Source organism: Platalea leucorodia (assembly GCF_965183815.1).
Source record: "Platalea leucorodia genome assembly, chromosome: 22".
Taxonomy (NCBI): domain Eukaryota; kingdom Metazoa; phylum Chordata; class Aves; order Pelecaniformes; family Threskiornithidae; genus Platalea; species Platalea leucorodia.
The window spans coordinates 28,567-40,987 of NC_138844.1; the positions used below are offsets into that span (position 1 = coordinate 28,567).

General features: G+C 44.5%; 1 protein-coding gene across 1 annotated transcript; it reads left to right on the forward strand.

Moving 5' to 3' along the window:
* Positions 1–9,005: 9,005 nt before the first annotated feature.
* Positions 9,006–9,944, forward strand: LOC309600082 (olfactory receptor 5AP2-like; the record flags this gene model as incomplete). The annotated part of the gene is made up of 1 exon (XM_082332151.1): positions 9,006–9,944. The coding sequence occupies one exon, from the start codon at positions 9,006–9,008 to the stop codon at positions 9,942–9,944; it is 939 nt and encodes a 312-aa protein (XP_082188277.1).
* Positions 9,945–12,421: the final 2,477 nt, after the last annotated feature.

The window sequence follows — 12,421 nt, forward strand, 5'->3', positions numbered from 1 at the left end:
AGACTCCCAGCCAACTCCCACCTGCAGTTTAATCTGGAAAGGGACATGAAGGGCAACAAGAGAGAGTGACAAAAAACATTAAAAAAACCTAGGGTTTCGATGCATTTTTAACTTGTTTATGCTTGTTATGCCAGCCTTTAGTAATCCCAGACCCCTGAGGCTAGAGGGAAAGTCTGTATCAAGGAAGACATACACTTTCATAGAATCACAGAATGGTTGAGGTTGGAAGGAACCTCTAAAAGTCATCTGGTCAACTCCCCCTGCTCAAGCAGGGCCAACTAGAGCCAGTTGTCCAGGACCACATCCAGGTGGCCTTTGAATATCACCAAGGATGGAGACTCTACAGTCTCTCTGGGCAGCCTGTGTCACTGCTTAGTCAACCTCACACTAAAAAAATGTTTCCTGATGTTCAGAGGGAACATCCTGTGTTCATTCCCATTGCCTCTGGTCTTGTTAGAAAATCCCTGAAAAGAGCCTGGTTCTGTCTTCTTTGCACCCTCCCTTCAGGTTTTTATATACATTCGTAAGATCCTTCCTGAGCCTTCTCTTCTTCAGGCTGAACAGTCCCACCTTCTCACCCACCTCCCTGCCCTCAGGATCCTGAACTCTAGGACACCATCTCATAGTCACTGAAGTCAAGGCTGTCTTTGACCTTTCACATCCCCAATGAGCCCCAATTTCTTTGGCAGTGTAAGGACCAGCAGGGAACCTCTCCTTATTGGCTGCTCTATCACTTGGGAGGGGAAGCTGTCATGGATGTTCCCCAGGAATCTTTTGGAATTCTAATAACCTGTTGTGTTGTACCTCCAGCAGATATCTGCATGGCTCAAGTTCTCCATTGAGACCAGGGCCTGAAAATATGAGGCTACTTCTAGCTGCCTGTAGAACACCTTTTTGCACATGTTTTTCCTGGGCAGATCTCCTGGACAAACAGCCACTATAATGTCATCAGAGACACTGATCAACAGCATGGAATGATAAAATGACAGAACAGTTTCATTTGGAAGGGACCTTTAAAGATCATCTATTCCAACCCTCCTGCCATGGACAGGGACATCTTTCACTAGAGCTGGTTGCTCAAAGCCCCATCCAACCTGAGCCTGAACACTTCCAGTGATGGGGCATCCACGACTTCCCTGGGAAACCTGTTCCAGTGTCTTACCACCCTCATCATAAAACATTTCTTCCCTATATCCTATCTAAATCTACCCTCTTTCAGTTTAAAATCACTGCTCCTTTTCCTGTCACTACAGGCCCTGGCAAAAAATCTCCATCTTTCTTATAAGCCCCCTTTATATACTGAAAGGCTACAGTAATGTCTCCCTGGAGCCTTTGCTTCTCCAGGCTGAACAACCCCAACTGTCTCAGACTTCCCTCACAGGAAAGGTGTTACAGCCCTCAAATCATTTCCGTGGCCTTTCTCTGGACCCGCTCTAACAGGTCCATGCCTTTCTTGTACTGGGGATGCCAGAGGTGGATACAGTACTCCAGGTATGGTCTCACACAAGCGGAATAGAGGGGGAGGATCACCTCCCTTGACATGCTGACCACACTTCTTTTGATGCAGCCCAGGATACAATTGGCTTCAGCTATGTTCAGAAGGGGAATGCACATTGCTGGAGGATGGCTGGACTGTCATTAGTCATACCCCATGAGCTCACCTTGCTCAAACTGTGAGAAGCTGATGCTAGAAGCAGCAGCAGCAGCAATTGCCATGTGCTGAGAGGAGTGTGAGGCTTGTGAGGTACCCAGGAGGGTGTCTGAGTGGGTTTCTGGGCCCCTGATACCCTTGAGCTATGTGTGTGGAGGGATCAGAAGGAAGAAAGGAGGACTAGCTGCTAGAAGATACCAAAACGCTGGGGCACTGCAGTTTCACCAGGCAGACTGCCTCCCCCCAGGGCCCCAGCACCAGTCATCATCCCCCCACAGGGAGCTCAACAGTGACTACCACCTGACAGAAAGCTATGTCCTCTGTGTCTAATTGTGGAATTAGCACCCACTGGAGCACATGCAGTTACCTAGATGAAACTCCCAAGGCAACATGGATCCATCCTGATTTCCAGCTGCAGGGTGTTCCCAAGGTTTAGAAGAAACGCTCAGCCTGGTGTCTGAGCTTCAGGAGGAAGTGGAAAGGTTGAGGAACATCTCGGTATCTAAGAAGGAGATTGATGGAACCATGCTCTGCTCTCACTGGAACAGAAATCTCAGCTAGACATAATGCATAACATGGGTGATACTGCACCCTCTCTCCACCAGGAATAAGGCTTCAGGGATAGAGGTGAATGGAAACACCAATGGCAGCGGGAAAAGCCCCTCCTTGTCTACCTTGCCTTCCCAGGTGCCCTTACACAACAGATACGAAGCTCTGGAACTGGAAGGACAGGGACATGATGAGGTGGATGACGATCCATCTATGCTAGGAGTCACCAAGGCCAAGTCAGCCTATCCCCCACAGCATGACCACCTCCATGAAGTAGAAACAGTCAGTTATTGTTGTAGGTGACTTCCTTCTGAGGGGAACAGAGGGTCCAATCTGCCGATCAAACCCGCCTTTTAGGGAAATTTGCTGCCTCCCTGGGGCTCAGCTTAAAGATGTAATCTGGTACAGATTATTGTCTGCTATCGCTTTTTCATGTGGGTATGCAAAATCATGACGAGAAGTCCAAGAGTGATAAAAAGAGACTTCAGGGCCTTGGGGAGATTAGTAAATGGGCCAGGAGCACAGGTAGTATTTTCCTCTGTCTTCCCACTTGTAGAAAGACCTTGAAAGAAAGAGGCAGACCCAATTTATCAATACCTAGCTCCAAGGCTGGTGTCACTGACAGAACGTTGGGATTTTCCATCATGGGATAGTTTATGAGACACCAGGCCTGCTGGGGCCTGACGGGATTCACCTTTCTTGATGGGGGAAAAGTATTTTTGCTCACGAGTTTGCGGGGCTGATTGAAGGAGCTTTAAAATACATTAAAGGGGAAAAGGGATAAAATTAGGCTTACTAGAGATAAACTACGGGATGCCATGACAATGTATGAAGGACAGTGTGCTAGTGAGGGCTTTCAATCTGCTCCACAATGTACTGAGTACACTGGAGTACATTTGAAATGTTTGCACACTAATGAATGAGCATGAGGAATAAACAGGAGGAACTAGAAGCTTTGGCTGAGTCCCAGAGCCACAACATCATTAGCATAAGTGAGACTTCATGGGAAGTGTCCTGTAACTGGAGTGCTGTCATCGATGGTTGTAGGATTCTCAGGAGAGATAGGCAGGACAGGCAAAGTGGAGGAGTAGTGCTGTATGTAAAGAAGAGGTTGGACTTTACAGCACTTGCAGTTAGGGACAACATGGTTGAGAGCCTCTGGGTAAGGATTAGGGGAAAAGCTAATAAAGTGGATCTTATTGTGGGAGTGTATTACAGGTCACTCAGGCAGGATGGTGACACCAACTAGATCAGTTGCCCTTGTCCTTACAGGTGACTTCAACTTCCCAGATGTGAACTGGGACTATCATGCAGCAGACATTAACAGGACCAGGAAATTCCTAAAGCCCATTGAAGATAACTTTTTGAAGCAAGTACTTTGGGAGCTGACTAGGAAAGGTGCCCTCTAGACCTGTTGTTTGTAAATAAATATGGTCTCGTGGATGAAGTGATGATTGGTGGCTGTCTTGGCCACAGTGATCAAGAAATGGTTGCACTTAAAATCTTTGGTGATACGAGAAAAACAGTCAGCAGAAGCACTATCCTGGATTTTGGGAGAGAAGACTTCAGGCTGCTCATGGAACTAGTTAGTAAGGTCCCCTGGATACTGCATTTGAGTTTGTTGGGGTCTATAAATGCTGTTCATTTTTTAAGAGACATCTTTTAAGAGCACAGGAGCAGGCAATTCCAATGTGTTTGAAGTCAAGCAAGTAGGGAAGAAGGCCAGCTTGGCTGAAGAGGGATCTCCTTCAGTAACTGTATTGGGTTTGTATGGCAAGGTTTTGGTAGTGAGGGGGCTACAGGGGTGGCTTCTGTGAGAAGATGTCAGAAGCTTCCCCTATGTCTGATGGAGCCAATGCTAGCCGGCTTCAAGATGGACCCACCGCTGGCCAAGGCCAAGCCTGTTAGTGACAGTGGTAGTGCCTCTGTGATAAGATATTTAAGAAGGGGGGGAGGGGGAACTGCACAATTGCAGCTGGACAAGAGAGGAGTGAGAATACATGAGAGAAACAACTCTGCAGACACCAAGGTCAGTGAAGGAGAGAGAGGAGGTGTTCCAGGTGCCAGAGCAGAGATTCTCCTGCAGCCCTTGCTGAAGACCATGGTGAGGCAGGTTGTCCCCCTGCAGCCCATGGAGGTTACCAGTGGAGCAGATACCCACCTGCAGTCCGTGGAGGATCCCACGTCAGAGCGGGTGGATGCCTGAAGGAGGCTGTGACCCTGTGGGAAACCCATGCTGAAGCAGGCTCCTGGCAGGAGCTGTGGACCTGTGGAGAGAGGAGCCTATGCTGGAGCATGTTTGCTTGCAGGACTTGTGACCCAGTGGGGGACCCATGCTGGAGCAGTCTGTTCCTGAAGGACTGCGCCCTGTGGAAGGGACCCATGCTGGAGCAGTTAATGAAGAACTGAAGCCCATGGGCAGGACTCATGTTGGAGAAGTCCGTGGAAGACTGTGTCCTGTGGGAGGGACCCCACACTGGAGCAGGGGAAGAGTGTAAGAAGTCCTCCCCCTGAAGAAGAAGGAGCAGCAGAAACAACGTGTGATGAACTGACCACAAGCCCCATTCCCCATCCCCCTGTGCTGCCGGAGGGGAGGAGATAGAAAGATCAGGAGTAAAGTTAAGCCCAGGAAGAAGACGGAGGAGTGGGGGGAGGAGGAGGAAGGAAAGAGTTACAGCTGCTCAAATGCAGAGCTGCTTCTCAGGTTCCCCGAAACAGCCTTGATCATGCCATTTGCTTCACCTTCTATTTTCTTTCTTCCTGTTTTCCCCCATGCAAGTTCTTCCCTTTGATCATCCTTGTACCCTCCCATACAAACAGCCCAGCTCTGTTCACTCTTTCCTCACTGGCTCTGGCTTTGCTTGCTTTGTAGCTGTTTCTGAGATGGTCATCATGGTTAATCCTACATTGGAAGGCAATTCCACTAAAACAGAACATCCTTTCAGTAGTTGTAGTGCCTTGCCAATCCTCATGTTGTTATCTTATGGAAAAATTTACAGTCAGGGTGAGCCATCTGCACAGAAAATTTAACTGCTGACCAAATGGAGCGTCAGTCCAGGGGTACTTTGAGAAACTCTGGGATTTGGCCAACAGAAACCTCTTGAAGTTTTACAAGAAGTGGCCATTCCTGCACTAAGGGGAAGAATAACCCCATATATGAGGGCCAGCTGGGACCTAATCAGCTGAGGAGTGACCCTGAAGAGAAGGGCCTGGGCACTATGAGGGACACCATATGAGCCAGTGGTGCATGCTCACCATGAACAAGGCCAGTTGCATACAGGGTTGCATTAGGCAGTACATGGGTACCGAGACAACTTGAGTTGTTATCTCCCTTGACTCCTTCAGTGTGTGGAGGCTGAGCGACCTGGGCTTCTTTGGCCCTTTGACCCTTTCAGTGAAGAATTTTTTCCTAATATCCAATCTAAACCTCCCCTGGTGCAACTTGAGGCCGTTTCCTCTTGTCCTATTGCTTGTTACTTGGGAAAAGAGACCAACACCCACCTCAAAGCCAACCGTATACTGAAGTCAGTCAAAAGAAGCATGGCCAGCAGGTCGAGGGAGGTGGTTCTTCCCCTCTACTCCACTCTCGTGAGACCCCACCTGGAGTACTGCATCCATTTCTGGGGTCCCCAGTACAAGAAAGACATGGACCAAAGAAAGAGCAGGTCCAGAGAAGTGCCATGAAAATGATCTGAGGGCTGGAACACCTCTCCTATGAAGAAAGGCTTGAGAGAGTTGGGGTTTTTCAGCCCGGAGAAGAAAAGGCTCCAAGGAGTCCTTATTGCAGCCTTTCAGTTCTTTAAGGGGGCTTACAAGAAAGATGAAGAGAGTCTTTTTACCAAGGGTTGTAGTGACAGGACTAGGGCCAACAGTTTTAAGCTGAAGGAGCATAGATTTAGATTGGACATAAGGAAGAAATTTTTTTACGATGAAGGTGGTGAGACACTGGAAGAGGTTGCCCAGAGAATTTGTGGATGCCCCATGACTGGAAATATTCAAGGTCAAGCTGGACAGGGCTTTGAGCAACCTGCTCTAGTGAAAGATGTCCACTTGTCTAGTTAAAGGCAGGGGGTTTGTATAGATGCTCTTTAAAGATCCCTTCCAACCCAAACCATTCTATGATTCTTTGATTTTATGAAGAAATGACAGAAGTGCTTTATTTCAGTGTGATTTTTTCTGAGAATTTGAAAACATCAAATCTTTGATACAACTGGCTAAAAGTCAACATTAATCACTTGGTGTAGTTCTGTAGAACTAGCAAAGACATTTTATTTGATTACACACAATCATATCCCTTGGTGCATAAGAAAAAACCTTGACAAACAGGTAATCGGCTTAGCTGAAGGATCTTAAAAGAATATTAGTTTCTTGCCTGAATTAAATTAATTTACTGAAGAATTGCACACTTTGAGAGCCCCAGTGCAGAGATTAGAAGTGTTTGAAGTAGCAGTTCAAACCTGTGGTTCTTATGTCTTTAGCATGTTTCAGAATAGGTTGAAGGACATGCCTGATGTCAACAACCACCTGAGAAATGGACCCCTCAGAACATGAAACGAGACCTAAGCAGTACTTCCTCAGTGATTTAATTCACCCATCCTGAAGCATCAGACCACAACAAGTTGGTGGGGTTGAAATTACTGGTTGGTTTCAGAGAAAATTTGGGAGAAGAGACTTCAACTTTGCTGAACAGAAACAACTTTTTCTCATTGCTTGTGGTTCCCTTCCCGATATGGTAAGTTTTTATAATGCATAATTTTATGGTCCTATAGTCCTAGGTTACTAAGTAGCAGAATAAAACAAGCAAAGTAACACAAAGGATCACATGGCCAAAAAGAAAAAAAAAAAAAAAAAAGAAAAACATTCTCTTTAAAACCGAGAGGAATAAAGTCCATTTGTCTAATTGCAGGAAAAGAGAGGATAAGCTATGTCCACTGGGAGTACAAAGAACATTTTAATGGTCCCACTGTGCCTTGTCTCGGGTTCAGACTCTGTGGCCCATCAGGAAGTCTACACACAAAAGTAATGTGAATGCTAACTGCTGAAATACCTACTTGCTGACAAGGTATGAGAGATTTTCCTCTCTCTGACTCTGCTAGAGATACAGTACCTCTTTCTTTCTGGTTTTAGAAAATAGAAATCACTTCTTATTTAGAGCTAATAGAGCATCTACACCTTGCAATCAAATCTGCATTAACAGAATGTTTTCCTCTTTCCTGTTTCTTTTGCATTGACAAGAGAAGAAACACTAATTTACCCAGCATGCTAAGATGTGAGTGAAAAGGTAAGAACAGGACTGGAATTAAAAGTTCTGTGGTGAGTATGAATGCATATATTAGACATATTTTATACCTTTGCTTTACTGGGGAGGGACAGAGAATTCCCACTTCCCCCCCTTACAGTGTAACAATACAGGTATTCTTGAAAATCTCTGATTTCCGCACCCTCCCTTCCCTCCCCGCCCCGATTTTGGGACCAGGGTTTACTAGCTTTCTAAGCAGTAGTTTTCTCATCTTGCTAAGGTTCTGTTTGACAAGTTTTCCATTAGAACCAACTATTGTATTCAAAATAACAATTTACAAAACTAACACCCTACAGGAGTCAGTCTAGGAAAAACAACAAACCAAAAAGGTCACTGTGTTAAAACTGATGGTGGAAAAATGCATACATTCAGGGAAGGTCTGGACAATGCTCTTAGGTGTATGGTTTAGTTTTAGGCAGTTCTGCGAGGAGCAGTGAGTTGGACTTGACGATACTTATGGGTCCCTTCCAACTTGACATATTCTATGATTTTATGATTCTATGAAATGATGGAAACAAAAAAGTGGTTTCTTTTGCTCACAACGGGAGGGGGGGAACACAAAAAGTTTTTCAGTTAAATTACAATGTGAAAATCTGGGTTAATCTTTAGGAGAAAACTGAATAACATTAACTTTTTAAGAAGAAACAAAAGTGACAAGGGACTATGGGAAATCTATGGTAGTGGAGATTTTAAAGAACCAATTAGACCAATGTTTCAAGTAGTTACATCAGTAGAGTTCATTCTTCCTTGGAAAAGGGGAATGGACAAAATCTGTTCTTCCAAGGTCTCTTTTCAATTTTTTATTCAACTTCAGAAGCAGACCATGCCTGATGATAATTGTCATTTTATTCTCAGATTTACGGAAGTAACAGCAGAACAGAAGCTCTGTTCCCTTTCAGCCTGAAATGTCATTAATATTTATAGTTGAGCTTTTCTAAACCCCTAGCTTTGGCCTTCTGCTTACCATAATTGCCCCAAAATATCATTTTGTCATAGTGATAAGGTACACACTTTTGGCCCGAATTCTTGTCCTTGAGAGATTTTTGTAGCTTAGCATGTGTTTACCTTTATATCCCAACAATGTACAAAGTTAACTATCCAATGATGTCTATATAAAATGGGAAAAACAAGCATTTCAAGTCAAGTTTGAGTAAATATCTAAAATAGGCGAGGTGAAACAAATACTGTGAAGTTAGTGCTCGCTGTGCAGATTACCGCCTTAGAATTTAAACTAAGTGTTTGGGGAAGGAGAAGTAGTGAGACCTGCAGGAATAAGTGTGATTTGTTAACCTGTGCTCCTTCTGAGTACACAGAAAGAATACAAGCCTTTGAAAGGCAGGAAATGCCTATGAGATAATTCGAGTTCAGAACTTGAAAAACATGAATAGGAAGATACACAAAATTATACCTTCATCAGCCTGATGAGAGCCAGTTTGACCCACTGACAGGCAGTCTGTGTTTGCCTTTCTTTCTGCAGTGCAATCTTGGCTTTCCCATCCACAATAGATGGCAGAACAGAATCACACTGTGGTGACTGAGTTTATCTTGTTGGGATTCACAGACAACCTGAAGTTGCAGGTCCTTCTCTTCATGGTGTTTCTACTGATCTATCTGTTGACCTTAGTGGGAAATCTGGGGATGATTGTGCTCTTCTGGATTGACTCCAAGCTCCACACTCCCATGTACTTCTTCATCAGCAGCCTTTCCTTCTTAGATGTCAGCTACTCCACCATCATTATACCTAGCACACTCAGGACCTTTGTGGCTGAGACAAAAGTCATATCCTACACAGCATGCAGAGCTCAGCTCTTCCTATTCTGCATCACAGTGACAGGAGAGTGCTACCTCCTGGCTGTGATGGCATATGACCGGTTTATAGCCATCTGCAACCCCTTGCTCTACCCTGTCATTATGTCCAAGAGGTTCTGCATGCTCCTTGTGTGTGGCTCCTACTTGATGAGCTGCATGAATGCATCTATTCAGACATTATTTATATTCCACCTGTCCTTCTGCAATTCCAACATCATCAATCATTTCTTCTGTGATGTGCCTCCCATCCTGAAGCTCTCCTGCTCTGACACTTACATCACTGACCTGGTCCATTTCACTTGTGCTACTGTGCTGGTCATCTCAACCATGATCCTCATTCTCATCTCTTACAGCTGCATTGGGGTTACCATCCACAAGATTAAATCAGCCAAAGGCACACACAAAGCCTTCTCCACCCGTGCTTCCCACCTGACTGCCGTCACCATGTTCTATGGGACAGGCTCGTTCATGTACTTACGGCCCAGTTCAAAATACTCTGTGGAGCACGACAAGATCATCTCTGTGTTTTATACTGTGGCAATTCCCATGCTGAACCCTATGATTTATAGCCTGCGGAACAGGGAGGTCAAAGAAGCCCTTCAAAGGACAGCAGCAAGGCTATATTACTCTCCGTGAATACCACAGAGATTCAGGAGTCCAAGCAGGACTGAGAGAACCTGAAAATTGTCAAAAGACAATATGCAAGTAGGTTGGTTCCCCCCTGACAAACAGAACGGAAAAGGGAGCAATATCTAAGACTGCATGTTGCCACATCTGTCTGTTGTGAAAGAGAGTAGATAGCCCCCCTTCCTGTTGCAGGAGTCCCTATTTTACTTCACCCCCTAAAAGAGGGATGTGTCACTGAGCAGTCCATAGGAAGTAACTTTTCAGATGGTGACAGTCATTATTTCAAAGGTAATATGCTTTGTAACATAGTACTTATAGGCTTTTTTGTTCAGGGTTTTTCTTCTATTTAGAAGATGAAGGTAACAGAATAGATCTCTAATTTTAGGTATTTGCTGTGTAGAAGTCTAAAACTGAATTAGTTTTTTTGGATTCCTTTATGCCAGTTGAGCCTAAGTTCTAGCAGGCAGCTCCACTAGGCTTGCATTAGATACTATAACTTCAAGCAGAATTGCCTACATGATAGATATGTGCTGCCAGTTTCTAGCTATATTCCAGCAACTCCTATCTTTCAGCTACCCAGGTACCACTCAAAGCAGTGGTGAAGGGAATGATGGGCTGCAGGAAAAAGGCATCACCTCGCATCACTTAATCTCTCTTTCCATTAGGATTTCATAAAGTAAAATTCTGGTACTAAGTTTACTGCAAGAGACCAATGAGACCAGCATATATGCGTGTTCTGGATTATTGAGCCTTCCCCCAAAGAAAATGGGAAGGTCCCTCATGGTAGTGAATAAAACTGAGCCAGTTGGTCTGTGCCATGAAAGATGGTCAGACCACTTGGTGGGCACATCTCTCAAATAAAACTTACCCAAAGAAATCAGTTGAATGCTAAATCCTTATTTACTGCAGGAGAAGTGACAAAGAAGGTGCCTGCTTTACTGGTGATAGGGATCTTTCTGATTAATGACATGATATAGGGGTATCTGGAACGATGAACCTTAGGAAGAAGAGAAGTACTACCAGGCAACAGCCATAGCACACGTGACCAAAGAAGGCAAGAACAGATCTTGGTAAAAACAGAGATGAATATCCTGGTGGTGAGGGGGAACCTACAGGTTAGCTTGTGGGTGAGAATGAGCCTTTTGGGCAACTTTATCCCAAAGTACTTGTGGGGACTGGATTGATGCACACCCCTTTGTCCAGGGCTCCTGAAAAACCCAACCAGGAATGACCATTGTTCTGCACCCAACCCCTACCAAGCTCCCCATGCACCCCATTGGGATAGTCCAGCTCTAAGATGAAAGAGTTTATAATCTGAGGTATATACCTCAGCATATTGTGTGAGGAAACACCAGAAAATGAAATATGGGTATAGACGCTAATGTGGTTTAAAATGGGAGCATTACAGCAAAGTGGGGAAAGTACGTAGCAGCAGAAGACCAAAAAAACAAGGGCTGGTTATGTAGATAATTGGTCTTTAATGAACATTAGTGCCTTAGCAATACCTAGAGTGTGCATACTTCTTAATGATACCATAAAAGGGGTCCTAAAAACCCGAGAGTGACTAGGAATACAAGGAGATAGATCAAGGTCAACTGATTTTTAATTGTGGTGATCTGGACATCAACAGGAGAAATTATTTATCTTCACTATAGGTACCATTAAAGAATGTTATCGTGTAGCAAACAGAACAAAAATAGGAAAAAAAAGCAAAACTGAAGTGGCAAACAGTCAGAACCCCCAGTGCTGCTGAATACCACCTTAACAGATTTTAGAATCATGCTTTGACGCACCCAGTGGCTGGGGCTGCCTGTTGATCAGCCTTGAGTCTAATCAGCATGGCCTGGAGCAGGACAATAGACTTGTATTTCTGACCATACCACATGTCTCGAAGTTTCCTCTGCAGTCAAAGAAACCATCCATGTTTTCCCTAAAATCAATGAGGGGTCACGCTAATGGGGATGTAAGGCTCTTGCCAGAGCCACATCCCAAACATTATACATCCAACATGCATGGAGAGGAGTCAGATTTGATGATTAACCCTAAAGCACAATTTAATATCTTTGGTTTTTCATTTAAAGAAAAAAAAAAGTGCAGCATTATGTCCCACTTCCACTTCTCAGTCAAGGTGGGGATCACTTGGTTTCTGTCATCTGATACAGGGAAGCATATATGCTTCCTCTGTAGGATCTTGCAAGATATAAATATCTTGTTACTGTTAAGAAGTAGGACAAAGTGTTACTCAGAGACCATGAAGTCACTCACTAGAAGAATTCACATATGGGTGCATTATCAGTAGTGTTGAAATTAAACCATGAACTTCCTGAGCTAGGTGGAGGGATGTTTGTGTCAAAAAGGAATTATTCACGCTGCTTAGCTTAAGGATAAAGTTGTAGAGTGCTCATGTTGAAGCCAGACACCAGAAAAAAAAGGATGAGATGAGAGATCATAGAATCATACATTGGTTTGGCTTGGAAGGAACCTTA